Source organism: Saccostrea cucullata, unplaced genomic scaffold (genome assembly GCF_032062105.1).
Source record: "Saccostrea cucullata isolate Sc308-1 unplaced genomic scaffold, CSIRO_AGI_Scuc_v1 ctg1508, whole genome shotgun sequence".
Classification (NCBI taxonomy): domain Eukaryota; kingdom Metazoa; phylum Mollusca; class Bivalvia; order Ostreida; family Ostreidae; genus Saccostrea; species Saccostrea cuccullata.
Genome location: NW_026939297.1, coordinates 37,834 through 63,574, shown reverse-complemented (window position 1 = coordinate 63,574; position 25,741 = coordinate 37,834). Strand labels below are relative to the sequence as shown.

Here is a 25,741-nt window from a genome sequence, read left to right as displayed (position 1 = left end):
ATTTTATTTTTTTGAAATATTGATGTATATAAAATTACTAAATTCTAATATTAAGTATAGAGTTTATTGTTTTATACATATTTTTTTTCAAAGTGCGTTATATGTCCCAAGGTAAACTAGAGGTACTGTGAGCGATGAGCTCACTAAATGATACCCCCCGCCCCCATATGGTTATTACTGGTGAAATAGTCCATGTTTTCCTGTGGCCGGGAAACCCAAAATATGTGTTGGATCAAAAAGTAAAATAGGAGGTGCACAATGGCAATATGTAATAAAGATTCTGTGAAAGTTGCATCAAATTTCATTCAGTGGTATGAGAGGATTTGCGGATAAGAGATGGGTACCCCAAAGCGTAACAGACGGACGGACGGACAGACGGAAGGACGGACGGACAGACGTACAGACGGACGAAATTAACGATTACTATAAACCCTCCCGCTTTTCAAGCGGGGGGTATAATAATGTTAATGTACACTCTTAACGCACTTTGAAATATTTTTTCAAAATGCGTTGATTTTGTCCCAATTTTAACGCACTTTGAAAAAAAATTTCAAAGTGCGTATTTTTTTCAAAGTGCATTGCCACAGTGGGATCAGGTGTCAAGAGGATATTTACGAATGCTTACTTTCAACGAGTTTATTGAAATTCATGTAACATTAACTTATATATGAGAAGTTGCATGAATTTAAAAAAAGAAAGGAAGAAAACGTCATCAAGAGCTAAACCGTTAGGGTAATGAGGCCCGAGCACGATTGATGGAAGCATGTTCTTATCATAGCTCCGGAGCATCCCAGGGAGACAACTTGAATAGTAAGGACATTACTTATTGATCCTACAGGGCACTTGTTTTCGACCACAGCTATATCTTTATAGACATAAACAAAGATTTGCCACAAAAGGTGCAATATGCCCTCGTTTTTACAAATTCGAAAAATTATCTCGGAGGAGATAATGGCTCCTTTTTTTTTTTCTAAGTTTTGCCTTCTAGACACCATATGTTTACAGTCTGATATTTTACACACCAATGCATACACAACCGAAACAACACATTAAATGGATATTTATGAAATAAACAAAACAAAATACATACATATGTAAATTTGCTGCGTGTTCATACGACAAAATTTACACACATGAACGAATTTGCTACAAAGTGTATGCAAAATTTAATTTGCACCCAGTCCTGACCAGGTGTAAATTTACTCAACTGTGCAGAAATTTCATATGAGTAAATCAGTTTATACGACAAAAACTGCACATGTGAGTAGATTTACTCATGTGTAAAATATACTGAGGTATGCAAACCATGTCTTATGAATTGGGTATTAAAATCAGTCACAACTGGGGAGAACATGTTCGTTAATCATATTTATAAAAGAAATTGAAACGAAATAGCCAAATTTTAGAGAAATTATTTTTTTTTAAAAAAAATTTTGGCCAATCCCGATCAAAATTAAACCGATCTCAACCATAATTTTACAATTTGAAAATAAATAGTATTTCCCAAAGAACACTAGTTTAATAAGGTATAATAAAAGTTAAACATTATTGAACTTGATAATAAAATGGATTATTTCATTGTAAATACATGAAGAGGCAATAAATTAGCATTTTTATTTATTTTGTGATAATTTTGATCGGGATAATTTAAGGGGGCGACTATAGTTTTATTGTGTGAAAACTACAATAGCGAAATCTTCATTTTTATATTATATATAGCTTACATTAACTTCAGTGTACATGCAACGTTTGGGGGAAATCTACCGTCCAGGTATTTTTGAGGGCCCGACTCAAAATACAGGTACATTTACTAAATGATTATATAGGAAAATGCCATGTTTGAGCACTTTGATTAAAGCAAATTATATAAATACTACAATAGACATTTTTTTTTCAAATTATAATATTTGATGAGTAATACTATATTATTAAATATATGTAAGAAACACAAAATTCTACCGTTTTTATTTTATCAGTGTTTTATATGTACTATTTATTAGGTTTTTGATGATATGAAAAGACTGAACAAAGAAAATATGAAATCAGAAGAAATATGTAGTAAATAGAAATATGTGGTAAACTCGTAAAAAATATATCACAATTAAGTAGTTAAAGGATTCAAATGACAAATTTTCTGTATTCTTATTTTGGTAGCACTATGAATTTTGTTGAAAGGTTCTTGTCTGAGAGATTGTTGGTATGAGTATAGAGCAGCTTGATGGTTCCCTGTCACCTGTTGACAGATCCCCAGAATCTGCCATGATATGTCCCTGAAAGGTATTAGCTGTCCCTGATCAGAGTGAACGAGGGTCTGTAGATCATCTAGAGCTGATTGTACTCTCATTGTGTCTACATGTCTGTAGCACAAGACTTCTAGCATGTTTAACAGTATCAAGGGTGGGACAAATAATGCAGGGATCTTGTTCTGTAGAGCGGACTGTTGTTCTGGTATCAATTCCCTAATGTAATGGATTCTATTGTAAAGTATGATATCCCCAGCTACAGCCTGTCTCATCTTTTTAGACCAGGACTGTCCCCGCGGGTTTGTTAAGGCAGCAAATGGATCAGAATTCGGCGAATTAACACTTTTTTATAATTATGTAACACTAATAAATCGGAAAAGTTCAGGATCAAACTTTTACTATAATTATGCATTCTTTAGACTTCAATGGGATTTATACTACATGGGGCACTTCACCACGACGTAACCACGTGACGTCTATAATTAGAAAATACGCCTTAATGAAAAAGTGAAAAGTTTAACACTACCCCGGGGATAATTAGTTCCAATTTATATTAATAGTTATGTAAAAACATCTCTGCACCATGAAAAGTGCTGCTAGAATCCTACTGTCCTCTTATAGAAATAATTATTCAACAATTTCAGACGAAACCTTTCCAAAATTTTTACATTTTGTTCACAACATCGAAAAAATGCATAAATTCCCATAAACCATATGATTCTAGCAGCACTTTCCAAAAACAAGAGAATAAGAACTTTAGATAGAAACAAAAATTAAGTTTCAAGATATGCGGCGTAGTGTTGAACTTTTGCATCTTTTCTGTTACGAACGACAGAGGAAAGGCTGATCGGCAAGTAAACACCCTCCCTGCTTTAATTTTACGAAGAAATTGCAGAATTATATTACCATACCTTATTCATACGCTTTATTCCCACAAGATTCACACATGATATTCAGCCTAAATGCTTTTAAATTCCGATTTCTTGTGTTTGTTTACATCAATTCTCGTTACTTTTCACTTTCACTCTGCTACTGCATGATCAACAGTTATGTCGTCAAGGGTTTGGTATGTAACCCCTGTGATAACTACAGAGGCCGAGGAACGACAAAATTCCGTTGATATTATTCCTCTGCATATTTTGGTTCATTTTTACGACCTCAAATCAATCTTAGATATCGATTTTAAGAAATTTTTATATCTAAATCTCACGTCATATAGCTTATTATGACGTCATATCATATAGGCAAGTAGAATATTTGGTTGTAACCTTAACCTACCTGCGCCTCTACAGCCTCAGTATACTTCTCTCTGTCTACATTTGACTTATACATGACATAAGGCTGTGCTAGTTTGACCTTGATCATCTCTACAATAGATAAAGTTTCCATGTAACTAATTGCCTTGTAATAATGTATGGCTTTGTACATCATGTCAGTAATACAACCAAACTTAGCTGCTAATTTCAGCATGTGACAGGAGATTTTGTCAGTTCTATACCTCAGTTTGTTTCTAGGTGTGTAAGTTTCCATGTGTAATATAAAAGCTGTTTTTTGAAGGACATTAGCTGTAAGTTTCTGAAGCTTGAGGAGTTGATACTGTGTCAGGAGGGGTGAATCTATCATCTGTTCTAATATATGTAGATGTCGCATACAGCCTTGTATGTTGAATTTGTAAATGGTGTCATAGCATTGTATTTCACCATATAGGTTTCTATCAAACTCAGCCTCAGAAATCAATGTATGTTCATCTGTACATATGGAAAGTCTGGGGTTATGAAGGACATTTATAATATAAGATCCAATGGAGGGACTGTGTAGCAGGAATGCTAATCCCTTCTCATACAAGCTATACAATCTGAAAAATAGTTGATGTTGAGCTTCACCATCAATTTTACTGAGAAACATGTTGTTGTCTGGAATGAAAAAGTTAGGACAGACCCCCTCATACACCCATTCAAGAATGAGCTTAAAACAGACCCAGAAACACCCCAGGAGATTTTGTGGACACCAGTGAGGTGTTGTATTTTGTTGAATCACCCAGAAAACTGCTGTCTTCATGTGATAGGAACTCAGTTTTTTCCGATCATCATCTAGTCCATTGTTAATTATTTCTGTTAAGAACACTTTAAGTAAGCCATAAGTTAAGAATTGAGAATGATTCATTGCATTCACTAGTTTTTGTTCTGCCAGAGAGAAAGAAATTCTCCATTCATGGTCTTCATGTCTTCCTATCTTATGTCCTATTGCTACAAAGAGACATCCCATTTTCACAATGTTATTAACGAAATGAGGCTTGGGCCATGAGTGACATCTGTCTATCCATGAGGAGGCAGATGGAGGCCAAAAGTCACTAACAAAACATAGGGCTTGATCATATTCTAGTCTACGAATTGTTCCACTGGTACAGGGTCCATGTAGAGTGGAATTTGGTATTGATACAGAACACATATTCTGTTTGTATATAGAACTAGATATATAATGTCTGTTATTCATTTCAACACAAGCTCTCTGGATTTTTCTCTCCAGGCTTGGTGACAGTAAATATAACAAAGCATATCCGGGTGGACTATCGGAACATTCACAGAGAATCAGTGTTTGCCTGTGTGTGTTGTAATACTGAGACTAAGAAAATTCCCAGATCACACGGTGATTATTTGGCCAGTACATAAAGTCTACATCTGATCCTTTCAGTCTGAATCCTTCTCTTTGACTTCCACTCACCATCCTACTGTACTCATTACGTGTTTTCATTTGATTTCTCACGATATCATTAATGTCCACCAAATCTCTCCTCATGACCACTAGTTGTGAGGTTCCCAATTTCTGACACAGTCCCACAAACACTGACTCTGATATGTGTTGTATGGCTGTCTCACTGAGAATGATTCATTAGAATTTATATTGTTTTATAATACAAATATGCCTGTATCTTATTTGAAAATCGGTTATATAATTATCATCAACCCTTATAGACTCAAGTCAATTTTTTCTCAACTAAACTATTAATCTTTAGAAATGAAATAAAAGTTAGATTAATTTATTGTTTCAATTAGATTTGTGCCATATGTTTTCAATCAGTTGTGTAAAAAGTAAAATTAATATTTAAAAATATCAAAAAATGTACTTATTCACATTATTTATGAACTATTAGATTAATATATTGCTGTATTAAAACTTACATTTGTGAGCTTTTAATGGAGTCCATTTTGATATTGAAAGTTTCAGTTGCTATAAATATATAGAAAAATTCCATAACATCTACTTTCATTTCATAGTAAGTTTTGGACAATCACCACCAAATGTTTTCCCATAGACTTCCATACAAACTTGAGCCCCTGTCACTCATACATATATTGAATTTTGGGCAAATGACCTTTTCGCCGTGAAAGTTCGAGATATTGGAAAACAAAACATGCCAGAAAAAATATACTGTCACGCGGCACTTTTACTTTCCATTTCCATTTGTTTACAACAAGGTGCGTTTGACACCAAATGAAAATCTCTAACCAAAGGGCACCCCTCCCTTTAAATTTTTACCTGTAACTCCTCTATATCTCAAAGAATCCCAAGTCTTGATATGAGATTTTTATCAACTTTATTTCACTAGTCAGATACATAACAAGTCTTTCCTCTTATTGACCAATCACGCGCCAGCTAGCATTTTGTTCTCCGCACAACTTTGGGTGTCCAAAATGTCTGCGCCCATGTATTTGTTTATGTAGGGGTTTTTCCTATAGAGTAAAAGAAACATTTATAAAAAGTGGTCAATTTAGTAAATTTAGAACATATATCCATTGCTTATCTCACCTCTTGAATATTGAGACTGACAATCTTAGCTTAAGTACACCATTGGCTGTTACATTTCACACCCCCGTCAATCAGACCCACATCTGTGAAACAGAAAAGATGTCTATAAATTGAAGCATTTTTCTATTTTTCTTTCAAACTTTTGAAATAAAATGTTTAATCTAGCATATGTTTTGCTTGTTTTTCTTATTATCTCTAAAACTTTCTCAAGAGAGGTCATGTTTATCATTCAGGGTAGCAGGTGCCCGTTATTAATGAAAAATGAAGAAAATCAGCAGTTTTTTGTATAAAAATGCTGAGTTCTGGAAAAAGGGAAAACTAATGTAGATAAAATAATCAATGGAAAGAAAGAGAATTATATCTAGTTCAAATGTACATAAGATTACTTAGAATTTTATCAGCAACGGGTTGCTGGCATCAGAGAATCAAATACATCCCCACTGAAATTTTTGTAATTTTGAAGGGGGGTGACCTACATTAAAGCCAATTTCCATGAACATTTTATGTAATTGGTGTTAAATATGTATATTCTCATAAAAGGCAAACATATTTATTTGCATATCATTTACTATTGTTGACATAATTAATAAATTGATTAAATGCCAAGGGCAGATAAATCATATTGTCTGACTGAATACAGTGCTCAATTGTAAGCAAAGTGCTTAAATAACTGCAGTTCTGAAGAAATTTTTTTTCTAATAATCTATAAAAAGTTCTAAATAAATTAATTATTAAGAGATTAACTAGATTTTCTAAGAAAACCATACCTTGGAACTCTTAATGGAAGCAAAGGGATCATACTCAGAGTGTCCATGTGTTGTTCATTGTAAGGGGGGAGGGTTCATTAATCTCCTCCTATATGAGAATGCATCGCTGAAATACATTTTATTTTATTGAAACATACTGATAAATGCATGTAGTAGCTTATATTGTATTTTTTTATTATTTACATCATCTTTTGAATTTTTTATAAGCATTTGTGATGAAATAGCTTTAAAATAATCATGTTTAAATAGAATTTACTCAGATAATTATCTTAAAAAGTATCTAAGAAATTGAAAAAAATAACTGCAGATAAGTATGACTCTAAGTTGTTCAAATAAACCACATTTTAAAAAAATCCTTCATTTTCGAGCATCATTAGAGTACAAAATTACCCCCCCCCTCTTTTCTGCAGAAATAAAGATTTGATATGGCAAGGAGGGGGGATATTCAGACACTTTTTTCATCATTTTTTCAATAATAATTTTGCAAATTTCTTGTATTTTCAATGTATTTTCTGCTACAATATCTTTTACAGCATTTTAAATTAAATTTCCTACTAGAAACCTCTAAATTTCACCAAAGTATAACTTTTATATCAAGCCAGCACTGATAACATGACTAAAATTGGCTTTGCTGCTAATTTGGGCACTTGTTTAAAATCAAAGTAAGCTAATTACTTAACAGAAGTCTAATTTTGTTATATGAGTTATTAAATCAACTCTGATTAACACAAATTTGAAAGAGGATTAGCCAATCTATTCCAATGTCTGCACTCATAAAATACATGAATTTAAATGAATTTCTCAAACTGCGAGGGGGATATTCATATGTTTTGTGAATTGATGATGTCCATAAATATCAATATTGTATCATTTACAATATTCACAGTAAATTTCAGCATAAATTTAAATTTAAAACTATTTACATGTACATTTATTGAAAATATGAGAGCTAGAGCAAAAATTTTGGCTTTTTTTCACCATGTGCAGTCCCCATTGTGAGCCCCAATTTACCTAAACCCTCTAATTTTCAAACAAATAGTAAAAACTAACTAAAATATGATCTCATTGCCAAAAAAATAGGAACTGATTGATTTTTTGGCTGTAATCAATGTTTATCCATGAAATAATACCTATTCTATAGGACAAACACCACCAAATGTTTTCCCATAGACTTCCATACAAACTTGAGCCCCTGTCACTCATACATATATTGAATTTTGGGCAAATGACCTTTTCGCCGTGAAAGTTCGAGATATTGGAAAACAAAACATGCCAGAAAAAATATACCGTCACGCGGCACTTTTACTTTCCATTTCCATTTGTTTACAACAAGGTGCGTTTGACACCAAATGAAAATCTCTAACCAAAGGGCACCCCTCCCTTTGAATTTTTACCTGTAACTCCTCTATATCTCAAAGAATCCCAAGTCTTGATATGAGATTTTTATCAACTTTATTTCACTAGTCAGATACATAACAAGTCTCTCCTCTTATTGACCAATCACGCGCCAGCTAGCATTTTATACTCCGCACAACTTTGGGTGTCCAAAATGTCTGCGCCCATGTATTTGTTTATGTAGGGGTTTTTCCTATTTTATGTTCTACTACAAGTTGTTATCATTGAGATGACTTACCAATTTGAAAGTTTTGTCAAAGTCATTTATGGTATATGTTTAGTCCTGCCTTGAATATGGATGGGGCATATAGAGTTTGTCTTCTGTCCTTCTGGTTCTCGATTCATCCGTCTTGACTTTTAGATACATAAAAGCTATATCTATTTTAGAAGAAATCAAGGTCAAGCTATTACAGCCTTGTGTGATGCATGGGTTAGATATGAATGTGAATGCAGAGGAGTATTTAGAGGCTGTTGGAGGACAGTCTTGGTCTACAAAGTTGAGACAGGCTGTAGCAGGGACTATATCGAACTAGACAATAAAATATCTTACATCAGTGACTTGACTATAGAACAACATGCTGCTCTAGAAAATCATGAGGATATATCATATATCCCACTCATATACTGTTACGCATGCTAGATATCTTGTGCTAAAGACATGTAGACACAATGAAAGTACAAAAAGCTGTAGATGATCTAAAGACCCTGGTTCACGATGATCAGGAATTGCTTAAACCTTACAGAGACATATCTTGGATGATTCTGGGGATCTGTCAAGATGTAACAGGGAACCCTCATGCTGCCCTATACTCATACCAACAATCTCTCAGACAAAACCCAAATCAAAAAAATACAATCAGCTTCAAAACGGAGAATACAAGCTATTCTTTATGTAATGACACCTGATTCCGACATAGTTTTGCACTGCTCACATGACAACATATACTTATATTGCTTGACAAAACATGTGAGCACGGTTGTTGTTTGTAATCTTCGCTATTCAATAGAATTTATATCTCTGCAATTCTGCCCACTTCGTTTTTGTTCGGATTGAAAAAATTCAAAAATAAAAAAAAATTAAAAGTAATATGTTGACGGTGCGACCATTATGGCGAGCGCAGATATTTATTTTGTTTTGATTTAGATCGGACTCGTCAACCTGCACGTGACATTTGGTGCGTCTAGACTCTGACGTCGTATGTAAATTACATTTTCAAAAAGAAGCCTGAACAGTGCTGAAAGTAAATGAAAAACGTTTCGTTTACTATTTATTTTCAATATTTATCCATTAAATCACTCTGTTTTGAACTTTTGCTGCTATTCTCGCGAGAACGTAGCTTTAACAAGTGATGCATTGTGGGTCCAAATTACTGCGTCAAAAATTTCTATTGAATGAATGTGCAGTAGTCCGAATTTTCTCTATGCACATGCGTTGCTTTAAGAGCCCCCAGAGAGAAGCGTTAATGTAGACTTCAATTCATTTAAGTATTCATCTACTGGACGTCTCAAGTGATATATGGAATCAGAAAATTTCATAAATTCAACATTTCCATAACTTTGTGAAAAAATATCCAATATTTTTCGTCGGTAATTTGATTAAAAAATATCGAGAGCAGGTGTTCAGTAAAATTTTTATATCAAGGAAATGTGTGAAAAAAGATCCTCAGCAAGTTTACTCTGTAAAAAAGTGAAGTCAAAATTAAGTACCAATGCATCTCTGCGCTAAATTTCACATTTTGAAAAAAACCTTAACATTTATTTTCAGCAACAGCTATAGCATCAGCTTCAAATGGAAAATGGTATGACGTATGAAGTGCTGCCTTTTTCCAGAAATGAAACTTTTGTCAGATCATGATATTAAGAAATCTTAACACAAGAATAGAAATGTAACAATTTATTATCACAACATAGAATGAAAAAAAGAGGCATATACGAAAATAATATTTGATGCCATGCCTATTAAAATCATATTAGAAAGCATGATATATGTGCAGAATGCTTCAGAAATCAGAATATCACGATGTTGTATGTAGTTGTTAGAAAAACTTATCTGTGAGCAAAATTCATCTTCTGAATATTTTTTATAGGGAAAAATTGCAATGCTAGTAAAAATTAAGTGTTTGGTTCTTAAAATATTAAACTTTTCAAAAAAAGTCCTGAAAATAAAAGAACTTATTCGATTTATAAGGTTTTGAAGACTGGATGAAGAAGTTTTTTTTTGTGTTAAATATGATAAAACAATTAAAAAGAAATTCACAAAAGAAAAACAAGATAATGTTTCCTTCATATTTTAGATTTGGTCAAATTGACTACTCATAGGTCTCCATAAGGTTACTCTGATAAAGAAAATTATTGGATGTATTCATCTTTTCAAGTTTGAAAGTTATCTCACTAATCAGAGGTTGAGTGCCCCTTAAACCAAATTCTTACAATTAATCGCTGTTTTTTAAGCATTGAAAATTCTTATGTTAATATTTTGTGACTTCAAAAGAAGACAAATGCTAATATTCTTTTTCAAAAATCAAAAAGGAATTTAAGCCCACCTGAGTCAAAGGCTCAAACCTGTATTCTGGTGTTGAAGAATCCAAATGTGGATTTTCTTCAATAGATAATTTAAAATTTTCATCATAAAGGAAACTAGTTTTTATCTAAAAAATCTAACCTTAACTGGAAGATGGAGTTGGATTTCCAATCACTTGTTGTCCGCTTTCCGTCTAGGTGTCCTTCTGTTATAATCTTATTTTCATTTTCAACTTCTCAAACCCTCTTCCATGAGGAAAAAATCAAGAAAAGGAAAAAAGTAGGATAGTGCATTTAAAAAACATCTCAAGAACAACTAAACCAGACAAACTGAGACTTATGTGAAAACATCTTGAGGTGGTGTAGATTTTAAATTGTGCAAATCATGGCTTCCGGGGTAGAGTGGGGGTCTAAAAAGGGTATCAAAGTTAACTATTGAAATACATGTATATAGAAAAGATCTGTAAAATTTTTCTCTTAAAGAACCACTAGCTTATGTCCTATTGCTACAAAGTGACATCCATATTTTACTATATTATCTGCAGCATGAGTTTGGGGCCATGAGTGACATTTGTCTGTTCATGAGGAAGCAGATGGAGGCCAAAAATCACAAACAAAACTGTGAACTTCATCAAATACTGTTTCTCCAATTTGTCCACTGGCACAGGGTCCATGTTGCGTTGACTATTTTATTGATACAGAACACATTATGTGTCTGTATATAGAACTAGATATACATGTATAATGTCTGTTATTCATTCTGACACAAGCTATCTGTATTCCTTTATCCATGCTTGGTGACATAAAATTTTATGCATACATGAGTTGCATAAGTTCAGTATTTCGTGATTTTACTCAGTATTTTCATAAACGCCGATGTTGGTCAGGATCTGTTCTGTTGTAGCTTTAATTTAGTATGAGGTGTCTGAATAATTATAAAAAAAACACAGTTGTTGCAAGTTTTTCACCTGTCTCCTTTAAAGTTAACAAAGTGAAAATTTTATTGGTAGGTTGAATATCAGCTTTACGTAGGAGATTTACATACAAATTATTAAGCCATTATTTATACTTTTATTTTACTATTTGACCAATTTGCAGGGCGTGTGTTTAATGTTTTCGCCGTCATGAGATCGTAGGATGGGATAAATATTTATATTGATTACTAAATATAATATTGACTAGTATAAACGTGGTTGCAGCTAAGATCTGGTCACTTAATTTCTGGTATCGAAATACGAATGAAACTGGTAGCAGTTTTTACGAACGAAATCAACGAAAAGATAATTCAGTTTTCAAAAATTATATTCTGATATTCAAAAATTTAATACGTACTTATATGGAACAAAATTAAAAACAATTTATATTTAAAAGGATGCTCGCACAATTTCACTTGATAGATTTACAGGACCCTCGAAGTTCCGATAAAGTTAAAGTTAATTTCTAATGCTGAATTTCATAAATAATAAATAAATTATATAAATTTCAGTTAAAGAACCTAGAAATTTCACAAATAGTCTGGTAGTGACTAAAATTGAATTTATAAATCTCTCAGGTCTGTCTGACAACCAAAGTAACTCTTTAAATTTTCCCACGCCCGTCTATTATAATCTAAACATTTCGACTGACTTCAAAACTAAACGTTAACCCTAAGTGGCGTAGCATGACCCAACCTGTACATAATCACTCGTATATACTCGGGTGACTCGTGCCTCGCACACTAACTTCGGACGTCAAAGGTGTTCTTCTATTTGCTGATTCGGTCTTGTGATCTTATTTGAATTTCATTTCACTCAATGCTTACTCCTCCATGGCACATTATTTTAATGAAAGATATGGAGCAGCTCAAAAGTCCATTAACCAAAACAAAATATGAGCAGAGCAAACATGGAAATCTAAAAGATCAGAGGTGGGATCATGTGCCAGGTAGGAGTGAAAATCCCCTGCCGATCAGTGTGTATATGATGGTTGGTTTATCAATTATTAAAGAAACTCACCCATGAAAAAATAAACTTCAACCATAAACAATTAAACAATACAAAATAGGAACAGGGCAAAGACGAACCTCCAAAACATCAGAGGTGGGATCAGGTGGAGTGAGCATCCCAAGCCTAGCGGTCTTATGGCAGAATGCTCCTTGTCTTGATCGGGAAATAACGGAAAATTTCATCGTCAAATATGTTTATAAATTATGGACTAACAATTAATATGAAAAACGTCAGTCAGCATTTGGCTCAATAATAAATTGATTTCCTGACAAGGTCATTCACTGTATCGACGGTCACCGAAAAATTTACGAAATGATGACTTTAAGCGAGACTGCTGATATCTCAGCTGTCTGCCAAGTTTTAGTCTACTATTTTCGTTATTGATTCATTTTTAGGAAACATATTTTTGCGAATGCAAGGGACGCGTAAATTTGCTAAAAGATTTTTTACACTAGAATTTTCCAGATTTACGGCAATTTCTCACACCAACCAATGTAAATTAAAGGTCCAGAACTTTCGCAGGTACGATATGGCTTCCCAGAGAATATTGTAGTGTACTCTGTGCATGCACGTCTCGGAACTACAAATTTATGACGTCATAATTGAAAAATGACGTCAAGTCACTGCATACTTGAGCTGTAAAGATGGGGAGAATATCATAAACTTTACGCCTTATTTCAATATGCATATAAAGATGCAGAATGCTAGTTTAAGATAAAAGTGTTTTATCATTTTTATAAAATTTAATATAACCGAATAATTTAGATAACTTTACTTTATTACTCTTGAATAAGAGTCAGCGTGTTCAAACTACGTGCAAAAATATACGTTTGACATTTACCCTTTTTTAAACTCGTGGACAGAGACAGAATTCATCATGTGTGTATAAAAGAGCCTGACGCAGGTGATTAATGAGGATTTCTTTAATATCTTATATATGTGGAAATATGTAAGAGGAGTTTCCCCTCTAACTGAAGCCTGCTTGGGAAAAATGTATGTTGGCTTTGTTTTAAAACAGATGACGATATTCAGCGGAAAATACCCTCAGATTTGTCGGTAAGTTGAAGTTAACGACGTTCGATCCTGATATTTAAAGTCTTAAACTTTTTTTGCCAAGTCCTAAACTTTTTTTGCCAAGTATATTTTTAGTTTCTACTTACATAGCTTAATTGAAATTCAAATCAAAAAATGGGGATCAATACGCTTTTTTTGGCGCTACAGTACATTTAATATGACCTTCTTGCATTAAAATTTGTGTCTTAATTTAAAATTTTTTGAATTTTTGACGTTTTCCCTCCAATATTTTTATCCAATTAAAGCATGAAACAAAAAGAACTCTAATTTTTTTTTTAAAAAGAGACACTTAAAATTTTTGACTAAGAAAAAGTTTCAAATTGCTTCGCATAATCATTTTTTTTTACCTTTCTGCACTAATAAAAAGTGATTTTTCTGGAATTGAAAATTTAATAAGCAAGACAATTATTTTAAAGTTTTAAACTTTTTCTAATTTTAAGGAAATAGGTCAAATTTATCTTGAATATTTAGAAAAGAACATCAAAAGTGGGGGTATTTGATATAAATTTTCAGATATTAAAAAAAATGTAAATTTTACGTTAAAATTGGCTCAATTTTTTCCCGGATTTTCAGAATTATCAGACTATATTTGTCACACTTTGTTAATAGTATTCATAAGAAATAATTAAATAGATATTTCACAACCTGCATAACACATTTCACTGCAAAAGCAGCTTTGTGTGCAACCAGGTTGGAAAAATAGGAATAAAAAATACAGTACTGTTACTGTTTTTCAATTTTCGTCTTAAAAAAACCTTCCTCCACAAAATATAGCCCCAGATTTAATGCTAGAAATTAAAAATGATGCAGAATTTTATGAATACAGGACCTGACCAAAATACGCTCAAAATCTCAGGATCGAATGTCCTTAATGTGAAATAAATTGTACCAAAGAAATAGTATAACTTTTCCCAAGCATATTTCGGGTTCACAAGGATCCAACGAGTTTATTATGTTACAAAAAGTTAATAATAATTGTGTTAATAACCTGCGCCGAAGCGATTTATGTAAAACATTCCAAAAAAGAAGAAATGACCGTCACGTGACCAATAAGGTCATGTGATATCGTAACAAATATGTTTATATATAAAGCCTAGAGAACTCTCTATATGAATTGGACGTACTTAGATACATAACTTAAAAATAAAACTTAAAATCAACTTTGCAATGCAGTGTTTCGTTTTAAATGCATTTTTAGTTCCGGGAAGGTTTAAGAGTACTGCGTTTTAAAATGTACCAGAACTTTAGTGTTTCGAATCTTTGGAGATATATATCGATAATTTTTATTCGTTTATTTAGATATGTATTTATTCCAGGGTTTAAAAAATTTTCCTTTGATAGATTTCATGAACGATACAAAAGGTAACACTATTTATCAAAATGAAAGTAGACGGAAATTTCCTGTACTAATTATAACATAATTATGATACAAGAAACCTTTAATTTCCGATCTACACATAAAATGGACTCAAGCATAATTTCAGAATTGTAAGTATTAAACTGGAATATCTAAAGTTACACTAAAAGTTTTTCTGTCTTATCTTCTTTGACAGATCTCAACTTGATTCATAGATGGTACAAAAGAAATCTATTTTTGAAACGATAATGATTAGTTCACTGTTAAGAACAAATTGGAATCAAACGAGTAACTTAATTAAAAGCATTCTTTTTTTTTAAATTAATGATGATATCAATAATTCATTTTCTCAAGAGGCATACTTCATTCCACCTTTCTTGATTTGGTTTAATCATCAGTAATAGGACAGCGATAAAGGAACTTTCACATGCTAAATTTTCTGAAGCAGAACATTTTGTTGAACTATATACGTATATATACATTTGGATCAACACTATTAAACTAAAAAGACACCGTTATTAATTCTACATGGTATGAAAAATTTATAAATTAGTTGAGAAAATATGGTACATGAAAGAAAAAAAGAACGTATCAACATAATAAAGAACTTTCTTTGTTTAGAAAGAACGAGTGCACTTACGGGCCCCGGTAAAATGTGTAAAAATAAACAATCAAATTAAGCAAAAAATTTCATCTCATATCATTAATTGATATCTAAACCATACGATTCAACAAAAATTTTACCGCTGAAATCCACGAATATACAAAGAACAAAACTATACAATGTGGTAGGGGTCAGCCGACATTGGTGATTTGAGCTTGAGATAAAAGATACCACAGAGTCCGACACTTCTGCTTCATACTTGGATATTTTACTTGAAAAAGACATTAATGGTAATCTAACAACCAAGCTCTATGATAAACGTGATGACTTTAACTTTTCTATCGTTAACTTCCCTTATGCAGCAATATTCCTTCATCACCTGCATACGGAGTATATATATCTCAGTTGATTCGATACGCAAGAGCATGCTCTACGTATGAACAATTTCTTAAACGAGGTAAATTATTGACAAGCAAGTTGATGAAACAAGAATATCAACAGTCTCGTTTAAAGTCATCATTTCGTAAATTCTATGGTCGATACAATGACCTTGTCAGCAAATACAATTTATCATTGAATGAAATGCTGACTGCATGACGTTTTTCATACCATTCGTTAGTCAATTATTTATACACTGAATTGACGACGGATTTTTCCCGTTATTTCCTGATTATGACAACGAGCACACGGCGGGTGTGACCGGTCGGCAGGGGATGCTCACTCCTCCATGGCACCTGATCCCACCTCTGATGTTTCGGAGGTCCGTGTTTGCTCTGCTCTTATTTTGTATATTGTTTAATGGACGTTGAGATTGAATACTGTTCGTTATTTCCATATCCTTCTCTATAGTAAATCGAGAACGGTCATTCATTTCAAAGCCTTTGTTAACTATGAGCCTAACGTTGTGCAAACTTGTGCGAATGACAAAAGACGCATAATGCATTTATAAATCTTGTGTGAAAGTATCAAATTTGCACACGATTAGGCTCGTACTTATAATACCCTGGTATTAAAAAATGTATAAAAAGTACAATGTTTTTCCTATAGCAATTGAGAGCTATTTACCTGTATGACCCATGTTGAACCCACGTGTGGAATAAATTATTTAAAATACTGATGAGTTCTACCCAGGTAAACATTCCTCAAAAGTGCTCACTGTAAAACACAGGCAGGTTTTGTTTCAGTAAGTCAAAGTCGTGCCGCTTAGAGATGTTTGTTTGTATTTGTTTTTAAGAACACGGGAGGGTAAGGAGATCTAAGTTTCGTTCATAAAGTGTCAAACATTTTTTACCTTCATGCAAGACAATGAAACAGGTATTGAAAGCCACCTATTACACTCCTTTTTAATTTCAAATTCAATGAAACTATTATTGTAATTTTTCAAATGCAAGAGTACCGATTTCTTAGTTTAATCATTTTAGCAACAGGCAACTACACAACTTCATTCCATATTTTTAAAAACAGGTTTGGCACAAGAAATATCATTCCGCAAACGCGCCCGACTATGATCCACCATCAGCTTGTTCAAGTGTCGATTTAAATACCTATTCCCTTGATTTACATAAACGAAACTAAAAGAAGGTTGGGTACGACTTTTCCGGATTTATAGGGTATCCATAGGCCTTTCAAAATATTCAATTGTTTCAAATCCATGCTGATTTAAGTGGCGCTTAACATGCTTTTTGATTAGAAATATCCACTAGTATCTTACTATTACCAATAGAGAACGATTTATTAATATATTCTGAAGTAAAATGGCACATAAAAAGGGCCCATTAATTATTGCTTAAGTGCACTTGTCCTTTTCAAGTGAAACAAACATTATTCAATTTTCGAAAAGTAACATATGTATAAATAAGAATATTCCCCTTAAATCATTTTCAATAGGACAGCCATACAACACATATCAGAGTCAGTGTTTGTGGGACTGTGTCGTAAAGTGGGGACCTCTCAACTGGTGGCCATGAGGAGAGATGTGATAGACATTAGGGATTTGGTGGACAATCGAGTGAGAAAAAGTGATGAGAATAGTAGGATAGTGAGTGGAAGTCAGAGAGAAGGATTCAGACTTATAGGATCAGATGTAGACTATATGTTCTGGCCAAATAATCACCGCGTGATCTGGGACTTATCTCAGTCTCAGTATTACAACACACATAGACAAACACTGATCCTTTGTGACTGTTCCGATAGTCCACCAGGATACACTTTGTTATATTTACTGTCACCAAGCAGATATAGAGACATTCAGAGATCTTGTGTTAGAATGAATAACAGAGATTATATATCTAGTTCTATATGCAGGAGGATCATGTGTTCCTCATCATTAAACACCACTCAGCATGGACCCTGCACAAGTGGAATTCATGGACTCTCAGAATATGACTTCGCCGACTGTTTTGCTAGTGACGTTTGGCCTCCAGCTGCCTTCTCATGGATAGACAAATGTCACTCATGGCCACAGCCTCATGTTGTTAATGATATTGTGAAAAATGGTTGTCATTTTGTAGCAATAGGACACAAGCTAGGAAGACATGAAAGCCACGAATGGAGAATGTCTTTCTCTCTGGCAGAACACAAACTTTTGTATGCAATGAACCACTCTCAATTCTTAACGTACGGCTTGCTTAAGTTGTTCTTAAAAGAAATCATTAACAATGGAGTAAGTGATGATGATAAATTACTGTGTTCCTATCACATGAAGACGGCGGTTTTCTGGGTGATTCAACAAAATATTATAACTCACTGGTGTCCACAAAATTTCCTGGGGGTTTCTGGGTCTGTTTTAAACTCATTCTTAAATGGGTGTTGGAAGGGGTCTGTCCTAACTTTTTCATTCCAGATAACAACATGTTTCTGAGTAAAATATACGGTGAAGTACAGAATCAATTATTCATTAGACTGTATGGGTTGTATAAGAAGGGGTTAGCATTCCTGCTACAAAGTCCCTCCATTAGGTCTTATATTATAAATGTCCTACATAACCCCAGACTCTCCATCTGTACAGATGAGCATACTCTGATTTCTGAAGCTGAGTTAGACGCAAACCTGTTTACAGAAATAAATAAACATGACAACATATTCGCATCAAATCTTCAAAAGAATATGAAATGTTTACATATTGTAGAACAGGTAATAGGTTCACATCATTTGACAGAGTATCAAATACTTATGCTAAAGAGAATAATAGTGTCTGCCCTTCAGAAAACAGCTTTCATATTATACATGGATACATACATACATAAAAACAAACTGAGGTATAGAGCTGACAAAATCTCCTGTCACATGCTGAAATTAACAGCCAAGTTCGGTTGTATTACTGACATGCTCTACATAGCCATGCATTATCTTTTATAGATATGATCAAGGTCAAATTAGCACAGCCGTATGTGTTGCATAGGATAAGTGGAGATGTAGAAATGTATGCTGAGGCTTTAGGAGGACAGTCCTGGTTTATGAAGTATAGAGAAGCAGCTATATGGAATATTAAACTGAACAGTAACATCCTTTACATCAGTGAATTGATACTAGAACAACAGTCTGCTCTACAGAATAACTGGCCTGCAATATTTATCCCACCCAATATACTGTTATACATGTTAGAGATCTTGTGCTACAGACATGTAGACACAATGAGAGTACATAAAGTTCTAGATGATATACAGACCCTAATTTACTGTGACCAGAGACAGTATATACCATTCAGGGATATATCATGGCAGATTCTGGGGATCTGTCAACAGGTGACAGGGAACTTCCAGGCTGCTCTATACTCATACCAACAATCTCTTAGGCAAAAACCATATCACAAAATACAAACAGCTACAATTATCAGAATTATTATATTGGTGTTCAGACTTTATTTCAATTAATTGTTGTTTGTAAACTTAAGGTAGTTATACGAATAATATATATTGTGGCAGATTCTGGGGATCTGTCAACAGGTGACAGGGAACCTCCAGGCTTCTTTATACTCATACCAACAATCTCTCAGACAAGAATCATACCACAAAATACAAACAACTGCAGAAAAGAGAATACACGACATTTTCAAATTAAATACTTCATATTGTTAAAAAATGATAAGATGTTTTCATGATTTCTTTTTGGCCAAATTTTTTAGCCAAATTATTCTCGTAAAACCTTTTTTGGGCCAGTTTATGCTTTATAATCTGCGAAAGATTATTATAATCATAAAACAACTATGAGTTAAAAATTTTCTTGCTTTATATTTGTTTATTTGACGCTCAATAGCACATTGTATTAACGGAAATGATGAGTGGCATTAGGAGGTAAAAAAATATGAAACATATAGGCCTTGGAACTTCGTTGTATCGACGTTGTAAAATCAAGCTACTGATTGAAATTAGTTTCATTCATAAAATCTGGAACTTTCTATGAATCCTGATGAATGAAAACGAGGATTGCATGGATAAAGGTGATTCAGCTGGTTGTCAGGGGGTGTGTCCCCATATCAAACAAAGTTATACACTCGAAATAATTTGCGCTCGTTATTCTGAAGGATATGGAGATAACGAACAGTATTCAATATCAAAGGCCATAAAACAAAAAAAATAGGAGCAGAGAAAACACGGACCTCTGAAACATCAGAGGTGGGATCAGACCCGTTGAGGAGTGAGCATCCCCTGCTGACACCGGTCACACCCGCCCTGTGCTACTCGTCATGATCGTGAAGTAGCAGAAAAATCCGTTGTCAATTCAATGTTTATATAATGGACTAACAGTTAGTATGAAATACGTCAGCCAGCATTTCACTTAATGATAAATTGTATTTACATGGTCATTGTATCGACCATAGAACTTATGAAATGATGACTTCAAGCGAGACTGCGGATATTCTTGTTTCACCAACTAGCTTGTTTGTCAATTATTTACCTCGTTTTAGAAATTGTTCATACGTATAGCATAATGTTGAAAAGTCGTATATTTTTCATGTTTGCAGCACAGTTAAAGGGAAAAATAAGAGGCGGGGTCTAATTTTACGGGAAATCCTTACTTTGACGTCACACAATCCTATGAGGTTTTTTTTCTTTATTGTAAAATAAAGCAGTGGCATGTAAATAATCATGCATTTTCAGAATATCATTTGGAAAAATGTAAACATAAACTGATGTCAGACGTTCCACTTTCCCCAAAGTTATAAGTTGGCGAGCTTTTTTACTTTTATCTTTTTTGAGAAATTAAATGATATTATTTGATTTGTTTGTGCCAATAAATATATATTAAGTGCGATTCTTTTTTACTCCTCTTTTTTTCAATTTGTTTTTACTTTACAGTTGACTTTTTCATACATAACTATTGATTGTAGTGTATCCTAAGTTTTGATTGAGAGTTAATAAAAAGAATCTGTAAATATTAGTTAAGATTGTCATAGTCTTGTTGTTGTTAAAAGTTCATGAAATGTGTTATTTCATTTGTAAAATTTCTTTTAAATGTCATTGATGTTATAATAAACTATTAATTTGAAAAAAAATTGTTTGTTCTCAATTCTTTTCAAAACTCAAATACATTTAAGTTACATATGTATATATAACTTAATCAAGTAAAGTTTTTCATTGTGTATTTACTGAAAAAAAGCTAGTCATGCATGTATGACACATTTTGAAAACAACACTCATGGTAAATTTTGAAAGTATATTATATGTTACAAAAGCATTCCTGAGGATCATGCCAGAGACTTTAAGGTCTTAAATTGGTCCATAATTATTTACATTATCATCAGGGATATAATTGTCTAACAGATCTAAAACAGAATCAGTCAATAAAACACATAAATTGTGTAGAACACACTAGATTGTAACTTGAAGTAACTAGATTGCAAGCTCTTTCAACAGGTATCAGTGGCGGATTTAAGGGAGGGGGGAGGGGACCCGGCGTGCGCCTTATAAAATTATCAAAGTAAGCGTAAATCACAGTTTCGTCTAGAAAATGTAAATATATCTACTTGGTAGACCTCTTTTTACCCTACAAAAGCAGTATTTCATGTAGCTAAAGGTAATATTGAATATGATCACACTGGAAAGAAAAATAACGACCTCAGCTGTGTGTAGGTTGATAATGTTTTTCTTGAGGTTACATTTTTCATGTTTATAATAAAATCTTCTTCAAGGGAAGAATCACCCGCGTTGCCCCATACCGGTAGTTAGAGCGTCTGCTCTAGAGTTGTGAGGTAAGTAGTTGTTCCGTACGAAGCGGGATCGAATCCCACTGTGGTACGCGGAGACCGGTCCCCGGATAAACCGAGATCCCGTGTCCCAGTAGGAGCTTGCATGAAAAAAAAACCCTCATTGCTCAATGGTTGCGCCTGTCTAGTTTAGTGCAAAATTTGCAGCACTCCACCGGCGTGGTGGTGTTTCCATATAAGTGGTAAATTATCAAATGGGACGTTATATAACATAAAATAAATTCTGAAAGGAGGGAAAATCCAGAGTTACAGTGGAAAAAGCTTTCAAAAATAATTTTTATTCCATTCGATTAATGGCACTATACTCTTGAAAATGAAACAAATCATAATATGTTACCAAACAGGATAGAAATGGGGATAGTATATACAAAATTTAATTAATAAGAGTTTATTTAGAGGATCATAGCTGAATTATAAGGCTAGATTTGATATTAGAGTGGATTTTTAAACACTTTTTGACCTGAAGTTTTATTTCCACATTCACCAATTAAATATGTTGAGTCCTTGATGTTGAACTTTTGTAAAGTGAACAGCTGAACAGGAACAAGGCTATTTAATTAATATTGATATTTGTTATGTAATGGCACGTTATAAAGAGTTTTAACTCTGACTTTAAATGCACAGAATATAGGACTATATCCCTAAACATTCACTTTCTCAAAGTAAATAATTAAAGTCTTATAATGTATTCCAATTTGTGGTTCCATCTCTTACGAATAAAATTCATTTATTTATATAATATATAATGTTTACGTATGTTTTGTTAGAATTTATATACAAGTTTGATTCCATTAATTAATAAAAGACATCACTTATTTTCAAATGATCACAAATCATAAATATTATTGTCCTTTTTGTCATGAAATATAGGAATCTTAGAATAGGGACAGATTCTTAACTTTCTATTTTTTTCATATAGTAATAAAAAAAACTAAATTAAATTTTTCATATAATATTTTTATTCAAACAATTATTAATATAAATCTAGAAAGCATTGAGGTAAAAGAAAACTGTCGATAAATTAATTTATTATCAGTTATCCTAGGGAAAAAAAACTAAACGTAAAAATATATCTTAACCTAAAAGTAGGAAATATTATTTAAAGGCTTTTTTACTCCTTTTATTAATTCATTTTTCCGCCATTCAAATTAATAATATTTTATCATACTTAAATATCGACAAAAAATTATGAAAATAATGTTCAGAGTTCAGGGTTCAAGCACAAATTTTTGAAATGATCAGATAATTCCTAGTAAAATATCACAAAATCAAAGGGTTGTTCAGAAAATGTGATATGAGCAGGAAAAATCATATACATTGTACTAGATTATAAACTGTGTATAAGTTAAAATTTAACAAACATCTGATTTTTTCTGAACACAATAATTTTAGTAATTACATTCTTGAAATCCCGCACTGGTGTCCTCATCTCTGTAGCTGTTTGTATTTTGTGATATGGCGCATGTCTGAGATATTGTTGGAGTGAGTAAAATCAACCTAGAGGTTTCTTGTCACCTGTTGACAGATTTCCAGAATGGTCCACGTTATGTCCATGTAATCTAAAGGTACAAGCTGTCCCTCGTCATAGTGAACTAGGGTCTGTAGATCCTCTAGAGCTCTTTGTGCTTTGTCTGTGTCTACATATGTATAGCACAAGACCTCTAGCATGTACATCATTATAAAGGGTGGCACACATAACGAAGTCCCATTGTTATGTAGAGAGAACTGCTGTTCCGGCACTAATTCACTGATGTAATTGATTCTATTCTCAAGTTTGATATAGCATGCCAAGGCCTGTCTCATCTTTGTAGACCAGGTCTGTCCCCCTACAGCTTCAATATACTTCTCTGCATCTACATTTGGCCTGTTCATCAAACATGGCTGTGATAACTTGACCTTGGTCATTTCTATAATAGATAAAGCTTCCATGTATCTATGTGTCTTGTAATAATACATGGCTATGTACATCAAGTCAGTAATACAACCGAATTTGGCTGCTAAGTTCAGCATGTGACGGGAGATTTTGTCAGATATATACCTCAGTTTGTTTTCATGAAAATAAGCCTCCGTGTTTAATATAAAAGCAGTTTGCTGTAGGAAAGAAGCTGCAAGTCGTCGTAACATAACGACTTGATACTGTTTCAAAAGAGGTAAACTTATCATATGTTCTAATGTCAGTAGATATTTGATACAATCGTTTAATTCGAGTGATGATCCATAGGTACGCATTTCATAAAGAGTTCGATATCAAAATTAATCTCGGGAATCAGAGCGTGTTCATCTGTACAGATGGAGAGTCTGGGGTTATGGATGGCATCAATAATGTAAGAACTGATAGAGGTAATGTCTAGCAAGGACACAAAACCTTTCTCATACAACCCATACAGTCTAATAAATAGCTGATGTTGTGCTTCACCATAAATTTTACTCAGAAACATGTTATTCGCCGGAATGAAAAAATTAGGACAGACTCCCTCATACACCCATTAAAGGATAAGTTTAAAACAGACCCAAAAACACGCCAGGAGATTTTGTGGACACCAGTGCAGTATTGTACTTTGTTGAATTACCCAGAAAACGGCTGTCTTCATGTGATAGGAACACAGTAATTTATCATCATCATCTAACCCACGGTTAATTATTTCAGTTAAGAACAATTTAAGCAAGCCATAAGTTAAGAATTGACAGTGGTTCATTGTGCACACAAGTTTATTTTCTGCCAGAGAGAAAGAAATTCTCCATTCATGATCTTCGTATATGCCTAGCTTATGACCGATTGCTACCAAGTGATATCCGTTCTTTACTATATCATCCACAACATGAGGTCGGGGCCATGACTGACATCTGTCTATCCATGAGGAGGCAGATGGAGGCCAAAAGTCACTGACAAAACAGTAGGCATTATCATATTCTATTTCTCCATCAATCCCGCTAACGCAGGGTCCATGTGGATTGTCATTAAATGGTGATTCAGAACACTTGATCTGTGTATATTTAGAGCTAGATATATAATTCCTGTTCTTCATTCTAACACAAGCTTCTTGGACATGTCTGTCCATGCTTGGTGACGGAAGATATAACAAAGTGAATCCTGGTGGACTATCAGAACAGTCACAGAGGATCAGTGTAACTGTTTTTCTGTGTGTATTGTAATACTGAGATTGAGATAAGTCCCAGAGGACACGGTGATTATTTGGCCAGAACATCGTATCTATATCTGATCCTTTCAGTCTGAATCCTTCTCTCTTACTTCCACTCATCATTTCACTGTCCTCATCAATTGCTTTTACATGGTTTTCCACCATTTCACTGATGTCCGCCAAATCTCTCCTCATAGCCACTAGTTGTGAGGTACCAATTTCATCACAAAGTCCCTCGAACATTGACTCTGATATATGTTGTAAGGCAGTTTTACTGAAAAGATTTATGTCAAATTTCTGTATCTTATAAGTATGGTATTCCGTTTAATTAAATCAAAATTACCTTTTTCTGTTATGTATTTCTACTTAAGAAAAAATCTCGGTATAATTTGCCGCATAATTTAAAAAAGAATTTCTTTTGTCATCAGAATATTATTTGCTTTTTCATCTAATCAGCATCTAATAAAAATGTTATACGTAATAGGGAATATTCTATGTTAACAGTCAGGTTTTATAAAGATTAACATTGATTAACTAGAAATTACACACTGTAAAATTATTAAAAAGCTAAATTAAAAGTGTAAGAAACTTACAGATTTTATTTTGCTTCATGTTCACTGGATGTTCATAACTAAAACATGTTT

At 33.3% G+C, this 25,741-nt stretch overlaps 1 protein-coding gene and 1 pseudogene across 1 annotated transcript; one reads left to right on the top strand and one right to left on the bottom strand.

Moving 5' to 3' along the window:
- Window positions 1-1,496: 1,496 nt before the first annotated feature.
- On the bottom strand, window positions 1,497-5,463 carry LOC134252730 (uncharacterized). The gene is made up of 3 exons (XM_062735236.1): window positions 5,423-5,463; window positions 3,522-5,118; window positions 1,497-2,530 (listed from the first exon to the last, which is right to left on the bottom strand). Exons 2-3 carry the CDS (start codon window positions 4,734-4,736, stop codon window positions 2,102-2,104), a joined length of 1,644 nt encoding a protein of 547 aa, XP_062591220.1. The 5' UTR covers window positions 4,737-5,118; window positions 5,423-5,463; the 3' UTR covers window positions 1,497-2,101.
- A 12,174-nt stretch (window positions 5,464-17,637) lies between these two features.
- Window positions 17,638-19,109, top strand: LOC134252732 (uncharacterized; annotated as a pseudogene).
- Window positions 19,110-25,741: the final 6,632 nt, after the last annotated feature.